Source organism: Gymnodraco acuticeps, unplaced genomic scaffold, assembly GCF_902827175.1.
Source record: "Gymnodraco acuticeps unplaced genomic scaffold, fGymAcu1.1, whole genome shotgun sequence".
In the NCBI taxonomy this organism is placed as follows: Eukaryota; Metazoa; Chordata; class Actinopteri; order Perciformes; family Bathydraconidae; genus Gymnodraco; species Gymnodraco acuticeps.
Window position 1 is genome coordinate 188,011 of NW_022991443.1, and position 18,250 is coordinate 206,260.

Consider the following 18,250-nt stretch of genomic DNA (forward strand, 5'->3'; position numbering starts at 1 on the left):
TAGCGTCACTGCATCACTCTCACCGCCGTTAGAAAGTAGCAAGCAACTGAAGCAAGTGCAATTATGGAGGGTGGAGATTTGGAGTATTTCATCAAAAGTAATTGTAGGCTACTAAACTTCCGCTACAGCAGCAACAACAAATACAATCTGATGACAGGCCAATGCCCAAACTGGAGCTGTTTACAGCGAGGAAAAAAGGAACGAATCGGACGTAACACGTTAAAGGTCTCCTGATTTAGTTTGTGAATGAATGCTTATTAGAGTTTGGGCTGGAGAATGCGTGCGGACCTGTCGGTTAGATAACAGGCGTGTGTAAGTCCTGCATCTGATACAAATGTGTGTAAAATGATACCGGGTGCTGTAATCACTCATCTGGTTACGTTATTACATTGACCACCACCCCCCCGACCCAAAAGAAAGGACGTATTATTGGCTTCCCCTAATTTTTTTCCCACGCCACGCTACTGGGAGGGGGGGGGACATTTTTCTCATGGCTAACCAATTAAAGTACAGAAAATTGTCAGCATGGCCTCACGACGTCTGCTTCCCGTCGGGTTTTGGCGGAACAATCAGTTCTGACGCCGAAAAATTATCTGAGAGGGAAACTACTCAGAATGTAACAAAGAACGGACTCTCAGCAGTGTCTCTTATGGAGAAGCAACCTACAGGCTGAGTAAGTGTTCAATCGGAGGGGGGGAGAGAGGGGTGAGCAGGAGGGTGCGACAAGCAGACACAGGTCACTGGTTTCCCACTCTCTCCCCTCTGTGGTTGGTCACTCAGACGAACAGCTGGATGCGCTCGCGGATGGTCTGCCGGCAGATGGGGCAGGTCTTGAGCGCGGCGCTGCAGTCGATGCAGGAGGCGTGTCCGCACTGGAAGACCAGCTTGATGTGGTTGTCGATGCAGATGGGGCAGGTGATGCGCTCCTCCATCTGCCGGTAGCGGGACTGCAGCTGCTCCAGCAGGTTGTGCTGCTCCGAGTTCTCCGTGCCGGGGCTGCAACCCACCTCCGTTTGGTCTGTGGGGGAAGAGGGGGGGTCAATATGGGGGATGGCAGAGCGATGAAGTTTACAGATTTGGAAAATAACTGTAGGTTATTGTGCACTTTGAAAAAACACGCCTGTTAGCTACTGTACATGTATCCTGGCTTTAAAATTGGGGAACATTGATATCAGGACTGCAGAAAGGTAACACATCTTCCATTAGATACTGAAAAAACAACCTGTTCAGTCTGCACCTTGGCCAATAATGAATCAAAACAAATTCTCACTTCAGTTTAAAGCACTTTTGGCTAGGCTTTGGCCTTTTAAAGCCAGTGCAGTAGCACATACAATGGTTTGAGTCATTGAATGCTAATGTACTTTGTATTTGTATCACCACTGTTACAGTAGATGCACCTATTATAAGTTGCTTTGGATAAGAGCATTGGCTAAATAAATTGTGATGTCATATTGTTTTCCAACAGAAGTTACATTTATAAATCTGTGCAGGCTGTCCCGTTGTGTCACTGTGCGACTGCAGCAAAGATAACAAGGTCACATATAACAGCACCTGACCATGGGTCTAGTATGACTCAAAATGCCAGACAATTTTATTGGTGGCTCGTCCTCGACATAGGTGCTTTAATCTACCATCCAAAGTTGCCTCTCACTGACGACTGGTGATCAAGGCATTAAAACTGTGTTCTTAAATAACAATACAGAACATGCAGATAATAATTTACATCATTCAAAACAATGCTGTAAGCCAAGGAATAATATAGAATATTTTTGTCCAGAATAGGAGTATATAAAGAAGACTTTTACTGTGTTGACAAAAAAATCTTCCATATTTCATTCAACTTTTATTATCTTACACATCTAAGATGAAAGAAGAGGGTTAGAGGAGACAAGATTCTCATTACCTTGTCTAATTTTCTTGGTGATTGTGACTTGGCATTTGATGCATTTCTTCATTCGATGGGCACATTCTGTTTGGAGAAGATGCAGGTCAGCAGGAGATACAAATAAATTACAACACGTAAAGCACCACATTATTTAACATCCAAGATAGACAGTAAAGCAGAAAATAATATATATAAAAAGTTTTCTTAAGGAAAGCCATTTAGTATGTTTTCTTTGAACACACAAGTCAGTTATCTGCCTATTGATAGCCGCGGCCCTGCTGCCATTAACGTAACCCACCTTCACAGGCCACGCTGTGCTGGCAGGGGCAGAAGAGAACCAGCAGAGACAGCTCGGAGCAGATGAGGCATTCACTGGGCCCCGGCAGGTTGGGAAGAACCAGGTTGGTCATGGTGTTGGGCGTGGTGTGGACCCGCCGCAGGCTGGCGCTGCTCAGACCCTGACCACATGTGATGGCTTGCAGACGCTGCAACCTGACAGACAACACACAGCTATAACAACGCATACAGATTTATCTTAACTTCACTATGTTTATGAGCTCATTCTGTCTTTGAAGATGAATACAGGATTACTATTAAAGTACAGAACTATTTCTGCAAAAATCTGATTTCTGCCTTACTTTGAATTAATAATACAGTACTTCTAAAAAGGTGTTGGCACAATCGAACCCTACTCTGGCTTATAATCCAGTGTATTCAGTAATGATATCCAAAGGCATTGTGAGTGTGAGCACTTCTCTTCCTGACGTGTACCTGTGTTTCTCAGAGAAGCTCTTGATGAGCTGCATCATGGTGCTGTCTGCCACCAGGTCCAGGGGACTCTTTCCCTTGTGGTTGGCGTAGTTGATGTCGGCCCCTTCCTGCGCCAAAAAACAAGCGAGGGCTGCACCAACACTCAGCTCGGTGTTCCCCAGAAGACCTGAAGCGCTCAGCTGTGGATACACATGATGACAACGGGAAGAGAGGATGGAAAATAAGTTTTTGAGGCAGAGCTTTAGAAATGTATTCTTGCTAAGGCTGAAAATAACTGTACATGGTAGAAGAATACTTTGAGAACTAAGTCAAGGACACAGCTGTTAGTGAGCAACAAAAGGGAAGTTGTAGTAAACCAGCACAGGCCAGCTAAGGCCGAACCATAAACCTAAATCTAACTAATTCCCCAATAATTCATCTGCTGACAGTGACCAAAATTGGCTGGGCACTTCAGTCTAGCCACCTTCATGGGTGTGTGGGTGTGTGTATTAAGTGTGTGTGTGTTGTTTTGGCAGAAGCCCAGGGTGTTGAGTACAGCTGCAGTGTTTGCGGTCATGTCAACAGCAAAGGACGTCCTTTATTGGATCAATGATATCAACTACAATGATGTATGAAACGCATTGAGCCAAGGTATCTTGAATATTTAATGAGTTATTGTAAACTCTCTGACAAGCATGAAGGAAATTAAAGAGGTGGTGGGATATTAGAGTGTTATGTACTTTGTGAGAGGTGCCTCTGCAAAATGCTGCAGGAGAGACTCCTCAACCCTGAAATCTAGTGAGCATTTTTGCACTACTGGTCAATGGGTTTTTAAAAAATAATTGTTTTAGTTGAAAGTTTAAGAGATTTGAACCTTCTATAACAGAAAATATACCTTTGCCCACATTTAGACGGGGCAGTGATATCATAAACCTGTTAATGTACGCATTCAAACACTTGTTGTTTTATCAACTGTATTCACCTTGCAGGTGTGGCTTTTATCCTGGATAAAGTGTTTAAGTCATGGATGTTTAAAGTTTAACGTCTTCATATGGTCTAATATTATAGTTTACTTTTCATTCAGGAAAATGTTGCTAGCCCCGCCCCTTTCATGTGAACGCGCACTCAGCCGGACAGAGAAACCCTGGCTTGAGTTACCGAGTTGATAACCAGCGTCGTAGGACCGCTTAGCGAGAGCGTGTTTGTTTTGGATTAGGTAAACCGGCTAACTCAAACATATCCAAGGTATGTTGAACTGGTGGTGGCATTTAAGCTTCAGAAAACATAAACAAGGTGTTCATTTGTAAATCGTACCATTACCTTTTTCTTGCTACATGTCTTACTTTTGGCAATAATCCCGGTTCAAATGTAAATATCCAACTGGTTATGATTAACAAAAAAAATGACCTAACTTTAGCTTGACACAGAATTTGAGTGGCTTTCAGCCTCTTGTCTTTTATGACTCACATCCTGAGATGTACCCACTGTATGGGACCTGCTCAGCACCAAAAAGCAATCAGACACATTTGTTGAAAAAAGTAAAGCATTTAAAGCAGCTTAATAACCTGATATTATTCACCATAGGGATTTTATAAGGCGATCGTGTGTCAGTGTTGTGTTTACAGTTTGTTCTGCTGAACCCAAGAGGCAAACATCTATTCAATCCAGTTTAATGTTACTAAACTCCAATTAATAATCGCGTGCACACCTTATTTTCATTTGGAGCTTGTTTAGCTGCATTTATGATTCATTATGCTTGCTTGCCTTAATAAATATTAACGCTGCCAATACTAGTTAGTTGTTGACTCCAGTCACATGGAAGGCTCAAATTAATGAAGTGTGTTCATATCAAAGTTCAAGACATCCTCTGGGGGAGAGACTGACATGGTGTGTGTACACAGTATTTCTAAATTGAAATGTATTATCGAGAGCTCGTCTTTGCCAAATCTACATTGCAACACTAAGTGGGCCCTCTTGCCTCTCTGCCCCTCATCACTTCCTTTTCCCTTCATCACGCCATCGTTCTCAGTCTCTTGCCAGTTGTTGCTCTTAAAGCCTCTGAGACGAGGTGATCTTAATGAATCGTAAAAGTCGTGACCTTATAGCTTAAATTCTTGTGGTTATAACAAATAATTGTGTTCGTTTTTCTCCAGAAAACAAAGCAGTACAAAGCAAACTCTTTTGTCTTACATACTAATACCACTTTTATTTAATGACGTTCTCCTCAGTTAACCCCTCTCTCTTGCCTTGTTTACATAATCAAGCAATGTCCTCTGTCCTCAGTTAACCCAGACCTTTGAGAAATCCCACCTGACTTCTCTTACACATTCATCCCCGTGTACCTGCTAAAGCCGGTTAACTCCTTTATCCTAAATTGACCCTGCACACAATTACTAAACACCTTTACATTCCTTCCCTCTGTTTTTGTTTACTATTCCCTCTCTCCTTCAATATAAGGTCAGCTCTTAACCCTTAAGTCTTTTATTTACGCTCCTTTTAGTCTCTAAAGTGCATTAATCCTTTTTTCCACCTCTTATCCTAATCTACCCGCTTTTTAGTGTCTGTTTATCCTTCATTCAGTCTATATTTACTTCTCTTTTAATGTTTCACATACTCCTTTAGTGTTTGATTTGTTGTGCTTTGTCTCTTTAGTAACCACCTATTCAGTTTGTAGTTAGACCCTCAACAGTCTCAAGTATGTGTAACCTTCAGGTCTTTTGAAAGTTGTGTCGTCTCTTTTCAGCTCATTCTGCCCCAACAATACCTAGAGTTCAAAGGTGAAGCATCACTCGATTGCTGTCGTTACATTTTAACTTCTTTCCATTCGAGTAATGTGAATAATAACAGAATAACAGTCAGTTAAGGTTTGAATAGATCAAATTAATACTATTTGCTATGGTCTGTAAATGTAGACAGATATATCATCAGCAAGTTTGGGCGACGAATAGTCAATTGTAAATGCTACGTTTTTTAGGTTTATATATCATTTCTTGTATAAATACTGTATTTTCAGTAATATGACGTAAAACTGCCAGTTTGACATTTTAACAACAGTTTTCCCCTAAACCAGCTAGACCAAAGATACATACATCTAGTTGCTCATATAGAAAGAAATAATAAAACATTAGTTACATAAAACAAAGAGTGGTTCTCACCCTGCAGTAGAGCGATGTGGAGGAGCACCCCTCGCTGGGCTCCTCGGTGCTGCTGGTCCCCACGGGGGGGCTGAGCATCACGCTGGCCAGCTGCGGGCGGAGCAGGGCGACGTGCATGGCCGTGTCTCCGTCCTCGTCCTCCATGTTGACGTCGGCGCCCTCGGACACCAGCAACTGCACCAGGTCCGTGTGGCCCTGCGTCACCGCCAGCTGCAGCGCCGTCTGGTTCCGGTTGTTACGGATGTTGATTTCGCAGCGTCCCTGTGGAAGAGGGAGGAGAGGAAATATGTATATCATCTTTTTTATTTAAATTTCAAAGGTTGAAAATAATGGTGGCTACAAATTGTACCGCCATATTGTACTATTATCACATATATCACATTTCAATGACATACAATACTTTTATATTTCATTTACATAGTATACTTTATATATTTATCACATATTAAACTATTATATTTGTATAACATACTATAATATTTCATTGTTATGACTTAATATACTAATATATATTTAGAGAATCTTTTAAGAAAATCATACTTTTCTATTTATGACACATTCAAATAATATTATTTCATTTACTTCATAATTTCTAAGAAAATAAGTTTAGTATGATATGCATTAAGAATGTCCTCTTTTTTTTTGGGCCCTCTTGACTCTGCCCTTCATCACTTCCTTTTCCCCTTCATCACGCCAGTACTCTTTCCAGTATTTGCTCTTAAAGCCTCTAACACCAGTTGATCTTAATGAAACGTAAAAGTCGTGACCTTTAAATTCTCTTAGTTTTTGTTAATTGTCCTTAAAAAACAAATACAAATAAGATCACAGTTAAGCAAAGTATCCAATCAGATTAAAGAGGACTCTGCTGCAGCTCACCTCCTTGACGAGGATCTCGGCGACGTCGCGGTGGTTGTTGAGCGCGGCCAGATGTAGCGCGGAGAAGCCGTCCTCCTTCTTGACGTCCACCAGCTGCCGCGCTCTGCCCAGGATCTTCTCTGTGGCCCTGCAACCAGGACAACAAAAACAACACTCATTAAGGAGAGTGCACAACACTCCTCAAGGCTCATAGCTTGAATAAAGAACATTTACATCTGTGATAGTTGCCAACCACAGTGCTTTTTACTGGACCATCTAATTAAAAAAAATTGCTGAATGTTGCTCTCACCAGAAAGAGTGCCAAGGAGAATAAAAAAGGGTTCTGAAATATATGAAAGTGCTCACAAGGTCTGTGGATTAATTTGAGTATCTGAGGTATGATTTCAAGAAAAAGTCCTCGATGAAGAGTTTTAATTGTAATTGTTTGCAATTCAAGCATGACGAGCATAGATCCATTATAGTGGAGAACACACTGCAGACTGTATGCAGCTCTCAGAATATCTCACATCATTCTGTGTCGCGGTGTACTTGACACGATCTGGGACAGAGACGCAGCTGTTGTTAAAGTGTTAACAAGCCGATCTAACAGGAGAACACTAAGGCACAACAGGCAGCCTCTTCTCACTTAGCCAACTGATCTCCTGATGCACAACTAACCCCCCCCTACCCCAAGAGTTACACATGCTTTCAACTTTAAATAGCACATCACTGTTATCCTTTGAGCCTGCCATCATCATATCCAGTATTGAACCACAGAAAAAAATTCCCAGCCAACACACATTAAACGATTAAATATCTCAATGTGGAAATGTTTAACATGCTTTGGTGCTCATTTAGTTTGGTCAGATAGCAGTCTGTTCTCTTTAAACTGAGGAGGGATGATGATATTCGATGAAGTGATTGCAGCTTGTCTTGTGTTTCCTGCAGCGGGCTGATGCTGCAGTGTGAGGCCGGGCAGCACTGTGGTCCTCTGCTCTGAAGCTGGGCCTGCTTTATGACGTGTGAAATTGAAGCTGACAGGCTCAGTGAGCACCTAGGAAGCTGGCATGCCACCACGGAGGCTTCGGAGCGATGTGACCCAACCTCTCTATGGATTGTTGGGCTCACTGTTTTGAAACACTGGTGATGCTGATGTCAAAAGATGACGCTGGTGTCGGTTTTTGTTACAGACGGTTGGACAGAACACAAGGGATGCTCACTACTCCCAGATTAATATTAACATTTACCTCTTAGTGATGTAGAAAACTAAACAATGTAAAGGCATTGCTCGGTAACTGGCTTGCACAACATCAAAGCTATTCATACCCAATGAGTAACAAATAACTTATCACAGAGCAATAACACAGCTTCTTAATAGCAAATCCAGCCATAGAAAAAGCAAACACTTTCCATGCAAATGATACAAGAGTATTTAAGATATTCAGTCAAATTGTTTACCTTGAATGTGAATTTTCCTGAGAACTTCTCATTATGTAATGTTATTTTAAAAGGCTCTCTTCTTAGTAATTGTTATGCACAATTTTGTAACTGTAACTATGACAATGTCCTACCTACAGTACTATCTACCTCTTATTTAAAGTAAAAAAGTCACTCCACCTTAAAGCTTAATTAATAACTATGATTATAAATACTAAATCAACATTTGAATTCTGCGCAGATTCTTCTTTGTTCTTTTAAACCTGGTTATTCTGTTACAGTAAGACATTAGGGTACAGTCATATTATTAGTATTGGATCTGTAGAATTAGATGCCAGTGGTGGTTGACTAGGATTGTTACAAAACACCCAACAAATCTAAGTCAAAATGTATAGAAACAAATCTCAACATCTTAAGAATGATTCTGTTTCAACCCATATCTATTAGTGTTTCAGTCTTACAGCACCATACATTATAGTTCTATAACCACAATAACCTTCATTTGAAACATCAAAAGAAGCTTTGGATGTCAAAAAAGAACGCTTTTTATAGCCATAACAAAACAGTTATTTGGGACATAAGAAATAGTTTCTGCACATAACTTTTATAAGCATAAACACTTAATGACACAATCATTAACATAATGGCAGTTGTATATTAATGTCTTAAATGATGCATCTATTCAGAGCTATCGTTTCTATATTACATTGTATAAATTCACCCAGTGGTGTACAGGGAACCTGATAAATGCAGTTATTTTTTAATCAGTTTAAAAAACGGGGCACTTATATTGCAGCTTTAATTGTGATAACCATAAAATACAGTGTTCACAGGCTCATTAGCAGCAGAATGCAGGTACATTTAAAATACAATACTGAGGACAGGGAGGGTAAAGGCTGCTCTATTGCATGGTGGTGGGCATCTCCTCTGGGTGTATTACTAAGCATGAAAGCTGTTGGGGAGACATTATGTTAGAGGTCATTTGTACCTGCAATGCAGCTCCGTGGGTGTGTGTATGTGTGTGGTGAAGGTATTGATGGAGGGAAATATCATTTCTTCATTAGCTAAAGGGCACACCCTTGAACAACACAGACCTGTGTCCCCTTTGTGTCCACTACACCTTGTCTTTCTGCATTAATCCCATAAACTCATTCATATTCATATCAAGGCTGACATTGTGGGGCAGTTCTTTTACTAACATGCCTTCACACAAATCAGGGGACTTTTTTTTCTTCTGGAGGCATCTTTTGGATATTTGTGGGAGTCAGTACCATGAGGGTTTTGCCAATTACCTCCAGATCAAAGCTTGATAAAAGAAGGAAGAAGAAATGTACCATGAAGAGTTACTGTTCTGACTCTCAAAGGCACGATTTAAGTGAAAAAGAAAAGCTTTTGATGTTGTGTATAATTTGCTAAAAGAGTGAGTATGCTGTGAAATGTATCTGTCGTGTGTCAGACAGTTTACGTTGGACTGTCAAAACGCATTGAGTAAGCACAGAAAGGCAGAGTAAATGAAACTGGTGGGAAACTAAAAGGGATCTGGTGAAAAAAAAACAGCTACTAGGACATGAGATTAGTGGAAAAAGGGAGAAATCCAAGCCAATATTCTTTAAAAAAAAAAAAAAAACAGTATACAGTATCTTAACTATCCTTTGCCTGTTCTGTCAAACTAAAGTCCAGAGGAAATCTGGCTGCTTGCCTTGTTTATTTTCTTTCCCAGGCACCGTTTGTGAACATGGCCTCTAGCCCTCTTTTTCCATTTCCGCACAATAAATAAATATTACGCCAATAAACATTCTCATCTATCGGTCACAAAAAAACCACAGCTGCTCGCAGGAAGTTTAAACAATGGTGCATCGAACAAATAAACTCCTGCATTTTAAGGATGATCTTTACGTACAAAGCGAAGGACAGTAAAGAAATCATCAACAGACTAACTAAGGGAAAAATATAAGGCAGAGGTCAAAAGTGTACATTGGAAAAAACAGTGGAAGAATAAAAAAGCACAACAAATACAACTATAAATGACTCGACAAAGATTAGTCTAATGTAAATACAACATAAAAGCAACGAGGTGTTTAGCTTTAACCCAATTCCTTCGCAAAATCCAATCCAATTTGTTTTCTAGACAGAACAAACTAGGACATACAGACACGTAGCACCTGTGCTGTATAAATGTACTGTAGTCCTGCCGGTGATATATGAAGGAACCGGTGAACCAAAGCCAGTCCTGAACACTGTAAATCCTGTGTCTCTGCTTCTGGTGCAGCGGCTGATGTCAAGTTAAATAAATGCTGGGGAGTGCAGCCTAAACTCCCACATATGATACTTGCCAGAACAGATCGGACATTTATTAAATGACTTGTCTACTGCGGCCCCCACTACCGTCCTTCTCTCCTCTCTCTCTTTACATTTATTGCTTGCCCGCTGTCTTTTATTCCATCCTGCTCAGTTGGCTTTTGCCCATATGGAAAGTAACAGGGTACATATACTCAAGTACTGTACTTAATACATAATATCATTTTACTCCACTACGTTTAATAATCACTGTATTATTTATTAAGCTTTAGTGACTTTTCAGGTTAAGGTTTTGTATTCAAATTATTGATTAACTTGTAACATAATGCATCTTTAAGAATTAAACACTTGTACTAACTGTTTAAGGTACAAAAAAGAACAATTATACAATATATCGCAAAAAGTTCTTAACATTGATAATTTGTGAAAGAAAATGTTGCCCGTCTACAACAGTAAAATGCTTCTTAATGCAACAATATGAATATATCAGATAATGTCATATATTTAATAATATATCACATATTGAGGCAATTTTTCCGCATAATTAGTACTTTTACGTGAGACTGTATATACTGTATTGCATTAATGTATTGCTACTTTTGCTTAAGTAAAGGATCTGAATACTTTTTCAACCACTGATCATAATCCATTCATTTAATATAATTCTGAAATGGGCCTTAAGCATTACAAGTACTTTAAGTATATTCTGATGCTGATACTTTTACTAAGATTTTTGTAACGGAGTACTTTTACAAATTAAGTATTGCTACTTTTACTTAAGTAAAACGTTTTTTTTGTAGGATCTCTTTCAAGTTGTGTACAATTCTGCAAATGTGAGTCACTGCTAGGAGAAGTTTGGAGGGCGGAATAAAGCTTTCCTTTGCAGTAAAAGTGGATTAACTTATGGTCATTATTCACTGGTTTAGTACCTTACAGAGTGGAAAAAGTAGAAGTCCGCAGGCAAATGACCATAGGAGCAAGCTACAGTAATCTACTCACAGCCTGAAAATTACATAAAACACATTTTAAAAATCTCTAATTGAAACCCTAAATGAAGTGGCATTGCTTCAGGGAGAGGGTTTATGGTGATGCCTGTGTGTTATTTTCATTCCGGCTTCCTTTTCCTTCATGGCACCTCTTTAAAAAGAGCCGGGGACAATTTTCCATTACATGGCTTTGTTATAATTTTGGAGGGAAAGTTCATATGAGGTCGTAAATGCCCTGGAGCAAAGAAGCAGGAACCTCACCACGGTCAGGCGAAATTTGTGCACTGAGAAAAATATCATCCCTAAATAGTCACTCTATTTTTATGATTTTAACAGAATTACCTTCATTACCCTTTTTGGTTTCAAGACCTTGACTGCAGTGGAAATAACTTTTAAGGTTGTTTTCAAAGCATTTTTCTATAATGATTCAATGATGCTGAATAAAACAATGCACATATATAATATAATCAATGCAGGTCATTGCATAGTGCAGACAGTCTTTAAATAGCATATCCAAGTGCAAAGTGCACAACTGCAGATGCTGGCTTGAAAAATTGCAAAAAATGTGGAATTATATAACATGTTTAGGCCAATACATAACATTTAGGTTTTTTAAGGGGTCCTACTATGCTCATTTTCAGGTTCTATTTGTATGTTGTGCCCGTTGTGCCTCTACTGAGACATGTTTACATGCTTTCATGTTCAAAAAGGTCACCTCTTTTCACCCTCTGTCTGAAACCAGAGCCCAGTCTGCTCTGATTGGTTAGCTGGTGTTACCCGTTTAGATATGTCCCGCCCCTTAGCCTTTCACATACAATGTGTTTGAGCGCTAGCCAATAGAAGCACTAGTGTTAAATAGTGATGTCACTATGTTATAGAAGTAAACAAAAGGGTATCGAGGTATCGAGCTTTCGGCAGCGGCTGGCCCTAGGCTCTGGAATACTTTGCCCCTCCATGTGAGGTCGGCCCAGACCCTGGGGGTTTTTAAATCAACACTTAAAACTCACTTTTTCTCTTTGGCTTTTGTTTAATTATCTATTTATTCATTTATTTATTTAGTTAGTTATTTATTTATTCATTTAGTTCTTTATTTTAATATTTATAACATAACATAGGATTTCATAAAGTATTTTTAAAATAGTTTATACATTATTCAAATTAGAAATAGTAGATAGGATTACTTAAAATATAGTACCTTATATTTCATCTTTTTTCCCTTTAGACCCTTGCGGTTTATTCTTAAAAACCCTTACCCTGACCCACCCCCCATTTTCCCTCTGCTGGTCTATGGCCTTGTAAAGGGTAACGGGGTACAGAGTCGCTTAGATAAGCGGGGGAGTGCATCTGACGAAGAGATAGGTTGTTGTGCTCCCTATCTCTGTTTCTTATCCTATATCTAATAGAACTGCTCGGGTCTTGATAGATTGAGTGGGGAAGTTCATGAGATCTTTCTAGAGAGTTATCAAGAATAACTTTTATCCAATGACCTTTTCCCTCTCTGTCTGTGTCTGTGTATTCTCTTGTTCCGATTAACCCAGCCAAATCTTTTTTCTTGTTTTGTATCTATATCTACGCCGGGATCCGGAGTCGAGGCTGATCCTCTTGCTGTAGTCCTGTGTCTTTGATCCTCTATCCTGAGTTCTGGATTAAGTCGTGGACTTCGGGTCGTGGCTGAACCTGTCTCTGCAGTCCTGCCTTGGGTCTCGCCATGCTGCTTCCCTGATGGCTTCCACAGGATTGTAGCTGACATCCTCGTGGATTCATCTTCTTATTACAGACACATGCATTTCCTAACATTCGGTCTATGCTGTAAAATGTATTATCTCTTCGATTTAAACACGGCATTTATTGCACGTCTGTCCGTCCTGGGAGAGGGATCCCTCCTCTGTTGCTCTCCCTGAGGTTTCTCCCATTTTTTCCCCTTAAACTGTGGGTTTTCTCTGGAAGTTTTTCCTTGTACGATGTGAGGGTCTAAGGATAGAGGGTGTCGTTTTTCTCATACTGATATTCTGAACAATCTGTGCTGTTATATTTGCTGTAAAGTGTCTCTACTGTAGGCTATTTTTATTATATGTACAGCACTTTGGCTCGACCAAAAATCGTTTATAAATGTGCTATATAAATAAAACTTGAATTGATTTGATTTGAAAAGAGTCCAATGGTATTTTAAAAAAAAAGGATCCATCACTTTTAGTTTGTTCTCTCTACATTTCGGGGAGTGTGGGACAGAGAGTTGTGTTTGGGGAGGAAACCTTATCATTGTGAGAACCTTGAGTTGTGTTTCTGCCTGTCTGCTCAGTGCGGCATCAAGGCACAGATTGTGATTAAGCACCTCTAGTGTTTACCAGGCGAAACCAACACAGTCAGAAGACAACGGAGCCTTTGAAACATCCAGGTGTCAGTGAGCCAGCCTTGGTGTTCACCTCAGTGTTGTGGGAAATGACAGAGCTGAAACTTCACTTGTCACTGAGGGGTCTTCATTTCAGTAAGCAATTTCCAAAAGGATTTTTTGTTTGATATGTTCACCCAAAATAAATGTGTTTTCCTTCTCCCTCTTCAAAAGTGCTTCAACACACAACCTCCCAACAAGTCATGAAAAGCTTTCACAAGTAGGTCTTCGCTGGTCGTCGGAGTTTTACCTTTTTTTATTTGACATTTGAGTCCCTGTTCCTGCATTGATGGAAAATACCTGCACTAAATGTGGAAGAACAAGTCCATCAGCAGGGATCCAGGATGCAAAAGTAAATGTTTTGTGCATTTTTTCCCCTGATTTTGGCGGCCAGCCTGCTGACAGCAGCAGAAGCTGTGTGCGAGATGAGCTCTCTATCTGTAATGGATATTTGTTGAGAGTTGACCTTTGAGTCCTCATGAGATTCGGCCTCACACACACTCGCCCATAAAAAAACTTTTTCCAGGTCAAATATATGCCTTCAAACCACCAAGAATTCGAGAAAAACTAACGTCACACTCTGGACTGGATTTCTGTCTCTTTGAATCTTAAAGATGCACACTGTTGACCTTGTTTGGTGTCCTGTTAACAGTTTAAACAAACATCTCTTTATGTGTTCAATGGGGGAAATATTTTTTGGACCTTTTTCGCTGAAATGATGCGATTGGCCACTGGCAAAAAGCAAAAGTAAGGCCACAAATGCAGGTCTTGTGTAAACACGCAATACAATTAACTATCACTCATTAGAAGAGTGAAAAAATACATCTTCAAAGTATTTATTTGGCTGTAATTCAATAGCTCAGAATGTAAAAATACCTTTTTTTATAAATGGTGCTTACAAATGTGCAATAATAAAAAATTTAAATTGCCAAGGGAAAACCACCAAAATGTTGGAGTAATTACGAAAGTACTATAAATGCACTAATCCTGCTATAATGACCCAAGAAGATCTCCACTTAATTGAAGTGACTTAATATAAAAATATAAATAATAACCTTCTCATTAAAATGTGATAGATCTTTTTTAACAATAGATTTCATTGGTCACTTCCTATTATATGTTAGGCGCCTGGGTGACAAGCTCCCAGGAAGTCTGCAGACGTTGATGCAATATTTGGTGGCCAAATGGTGGTACTACAACTTATGGGCCCAAAAAGACTTTTTCTCATTGAGTGAGAATGTCTGTACATCAGCAGATTTTATTTTTTTAGCTAAATCAACTACCCAGTAGGACCCCTTTTTATAGCCCCTATGTTAATCAATTGGGTGTTGCGCTTAAAGCCAAAACCAGAGTTATTTTCCCTCTTCATTAATTTCACTGAGACGAGATCGGCCTAAACGCACAGACTAGTACAGGTACTTTTGCTCTCGAGATTCAGGCCATTGGACATATGCTCTACTCACAGTTTGTTTCCTTTGAGGGCAGCGTGGTGCAGCAGGTTGAAGCCTCGATGGTTCTGCTGTGTGAAGTCAATGTTGGGCACCAAGACCAGGATCTCAATGATATTGCGGAAATCTTTAGCGATGGCGTCATGGAGCGGTGTGTCCCCATATGAATCCTGATTGGGGGAGAAACAGTTGGTTTTTAAAGTGGCCTAGTAAGAGAGACTTTCACACATTAAGCCAGTACGAGATATCCGGGCCTATTTGTTAGTCATGCTGAGACATGATGACACAGCAACATTTAAATTACCGTTTAAAATGAAATGGCTGAAATCTAGACAGTTAAGAGTGTAATGGATGCTGCAGTTAATTCTAATTATGTAGAGTAATAATAATAATAATAATAATAATACATGGGACTTTTATAGCGCTTTTCATGAAACAAAACAAAAACAAAAAGCCTCTAGGCTTTCACTCCATGTGTTTAGATGAGCAGACACAGTACTCAAGCAGAACAAATAAGCTGTTAGTGAATTCGGGGGTATGGTTGCAGGCATGTGAGACCGTCTGGAAAATGCCCTACTAAGACACTACAATGCTTGAGTGAATATTCAAGGTTTTTAGATAAATAATATGCAAGGAGTGGAAAAATAAGAATCAAACACTTAAATCTTCACTAGTATTTGTTCAGTATTGCAAAAAATAGTAATGAAAGGCCAATCAGAAGCATGTCAGGGCCTCTCACCTGGAGATTGACATCAGCAGAGTGTTCGGTCAGCACTCGCACCACGTCCGTGAAGCCCTTGTTGACGGCTATGTGGAGGGCCGTGCACATGGAGTTGTTCAGGAGGTTGACATTTGCTCCCTTGCTCAACAGCAGCCGGGTGATATCTGCCTGGTTACTAAACGGAGATGAAGAATACATTGGAAAAGATGCAGATTAATCATCACTGTTATATATTTATTGTGATTCAATATTTCCAAACAGTTCTCTATTCAAATTCATTCAAACCAGTATTTGAAATCTCAAATGCCTATTCTGAAATCCTGGACAAAGCTCAAGGGTTGCATACTAAGTGACAGTAATATCCCTTTTAAGAACTGCCATTTTGTTTGCATGGTGCACCACTGCTGCAAGTGTTAATTCCTGAAGAGATTTTGAAAATGCTGACTTCACGAGTATATGGTAATGTGACATGTGTCACTAGGACTGGCTTACCTAAAGCCAGTTGAGTAGCACTTGAAATGTTTTTGCTCTATGAAACCTGATGTACTTATATGATTCTGTTTTCTTCAAGTTTGTATTTTGTTGGTCGAACGCACTTATTGTAAGTCGCTTTGGATAAAAGCGTCAGCTAAATGCAATGTAATGTGAGGAGAGGATAAGACACAGCTGACTGATTAGGCAACACTTTAATGCGGTCACTTCTGTGAATGGATTATCACATTACAAGAAAAGACACAGACAGCTCTACTGTAAATCTGCCAGTCTGCAAGTCTTCCTTAAGACACAAGGAGAACCTTTGTACAAACTCAAACGTGTGCAAGAAAACTGTGTGTGTCCTTACCCAAAGGCAGTGTAGTGCAATGCTGTGTCTCCGTCTTCATCCTTAACCTCGATGGAGCTGTTGGCCTGCAGCAGGGCCTTCACCACCTCCATGTGTCCTTGGTGAGCAGCCACCTGCAGTGCAGTCTTGCCCTGGTTCTTTATATCCACCTGACGGCAACATAAAGGTGGAGCAAGACTCATGAGAGGCGGTAACAGCTTGGACATTAGGAGGTGAACATCAACACGTTGGTCCTACACTCGATACATAATCCCAATAAGTAGTGCAGTCATCAAGGCAAGGCAAGTTTATTTATATAGCACTTTTCAACACAAGGCAATTCAAAGTGCTTTACAAAAAATGAAAGACATTAAGAAAAGGGCATTTAAAATCAGTCATTAAAAAGGCATTTAAAATCAGTCAAGGTAGAAATAGTCTTAAACATGAAAGTAATTACTTTTCTCACAAATGAATAAAAAAAAAAATCATCTGAGATTATACTATACATCATATGTAAAGGCAATTATAAGCGTGTTGTAAAACATTTTAAACCAACTGTAGGTCATAGCAATTTGTCAGTTAAATAATAGTGACTGAGCATTTCCGACATTGAAGTAGAAAATGAACAACAAGAAAAAAAACTGATTGTAAAATTAATATGGTTGATTCACGAAAGCCACACTTGAATTTTCTTATTATAAATATATATATTTTTGGTCGAAGAACATTATCGCCAACTCCTACTACTATATTACCACCTGTCTAAATTGAAAACAAATAAATCCTTTATTTAAGTGACTAACTTGTACTGAAAGTATTTTTCACAGGGCCAACATATCATTTTAATCTTGATTTAGCAATCCTAAATAGCCATAGTGTCCTCATTTCTCTCTGTAGATTAAATGTATAAATAGAGTAAATTACATAATAATACATAACAATACAACTTTATTTGTGAGAGGAGTTGCAGATTCTTTCAGTGACGTTACAACGTCTAAGAGTCAATACTTTAAAGAGACATTAGAGTTTGTCTGTTACGAGAGCTGTTATGTCACTCTGGCCCTTAAATTCCCCGCCCCCAGTCTTGGTGTCCCGGTAGCAAGAGCTCTTGGAACGGGCAGTGGACTGCAGCAGAGAGGAGTAGGGGTGCACTAACCTTGTCGGGATATTTCTGCACCAACTCCCGCACTTTGTTGGCACTGCCGTGCGCTGCCTCGATGACCAGCCGGCTGGGATTGTCCTGCTCCGTGGACTGAGAGAGCAGCTTCTCCAACACCGATATGACTGTACCTGCACAGAGACATAGGCAGGTGAAGGGAGGGGGGAGATGTTGTGAAAGAAGGGGGATAAACAAGAGAGACAAAGGGATTAATAAAGCTAAATCAGTCCAAAGTAAACAACATTATAAAAATTGTTTCGAAAAATCTTCCAGAGGGCTAAAATAGCAGACAGACAGGTTAGCTGAGCTCAATTCAAAACCACAGGAATGAGTCAAAATGCCCCCAA

At 39.8% G+C, this 18,250-nt stretch overlaps 1 protein-coding gene across 7 annotated transcripts in view; it reads right to left on the bottom strand.

Annotated features, from left to right (window-relative positions):
• Positions 1–237: 237 nt before the first annotated feature.
• Positions 238–18,250, bottom strand: part of mib2 (mindbomb E3 ubiquitin protein ligase 2) — a 45,840-nt gene continuing 27,827 nt past the window's right edge. For 3 of the 7 annotated variants that reach the window (XM_034196376.1, XM_034196375.1, XM_034196374.1), the window contains exons 10-19: positions 17,901–18,034; positions 16,766–16,914; positions 15,943–16,099; positions 15,219–15,373; positions 6,667–6,793; positions 5,791–6,051; positions 2,657–2,835; positions 2,184–2,377; positions 1,904–1,969; positions 239–1,018 (exon numbers count right to left, since the gene is read on the bottom strand). In XM_034196376.1, the coding sequence (XP_034052267.1) occupies positions 777–1,018; positions 1,904–1,969; positions 2,184–2,377; positions 2,657–2,835; positions 5,791–6,051; positions 6,667–6,793; positions 15,219–15,373; positions 15,943–16,099; positions 16,766–16,914; positions 17,901–18,034 (1,664 nt within the window). In that variant the 3' untranslated portion in view covers positions 239–776. Of the gene's footprint in view, positions 1,019–1,903; positions 1,970–2,183; positions 2,378–2,656; positions 2,836–5,790; positions 6,052–6,666; positions 6,794–15,218; positions 15,374–15,942; positions 16,100–16,765; positions 16,915–17,900; positions 18,035–18,250 lie in introns of all 7 variants that reach the window. The other 4 variants (XM_034196378.1, XM_034196377.1, XM_034196380.1 and 1 more) reach the window with 2 other exon arrangements.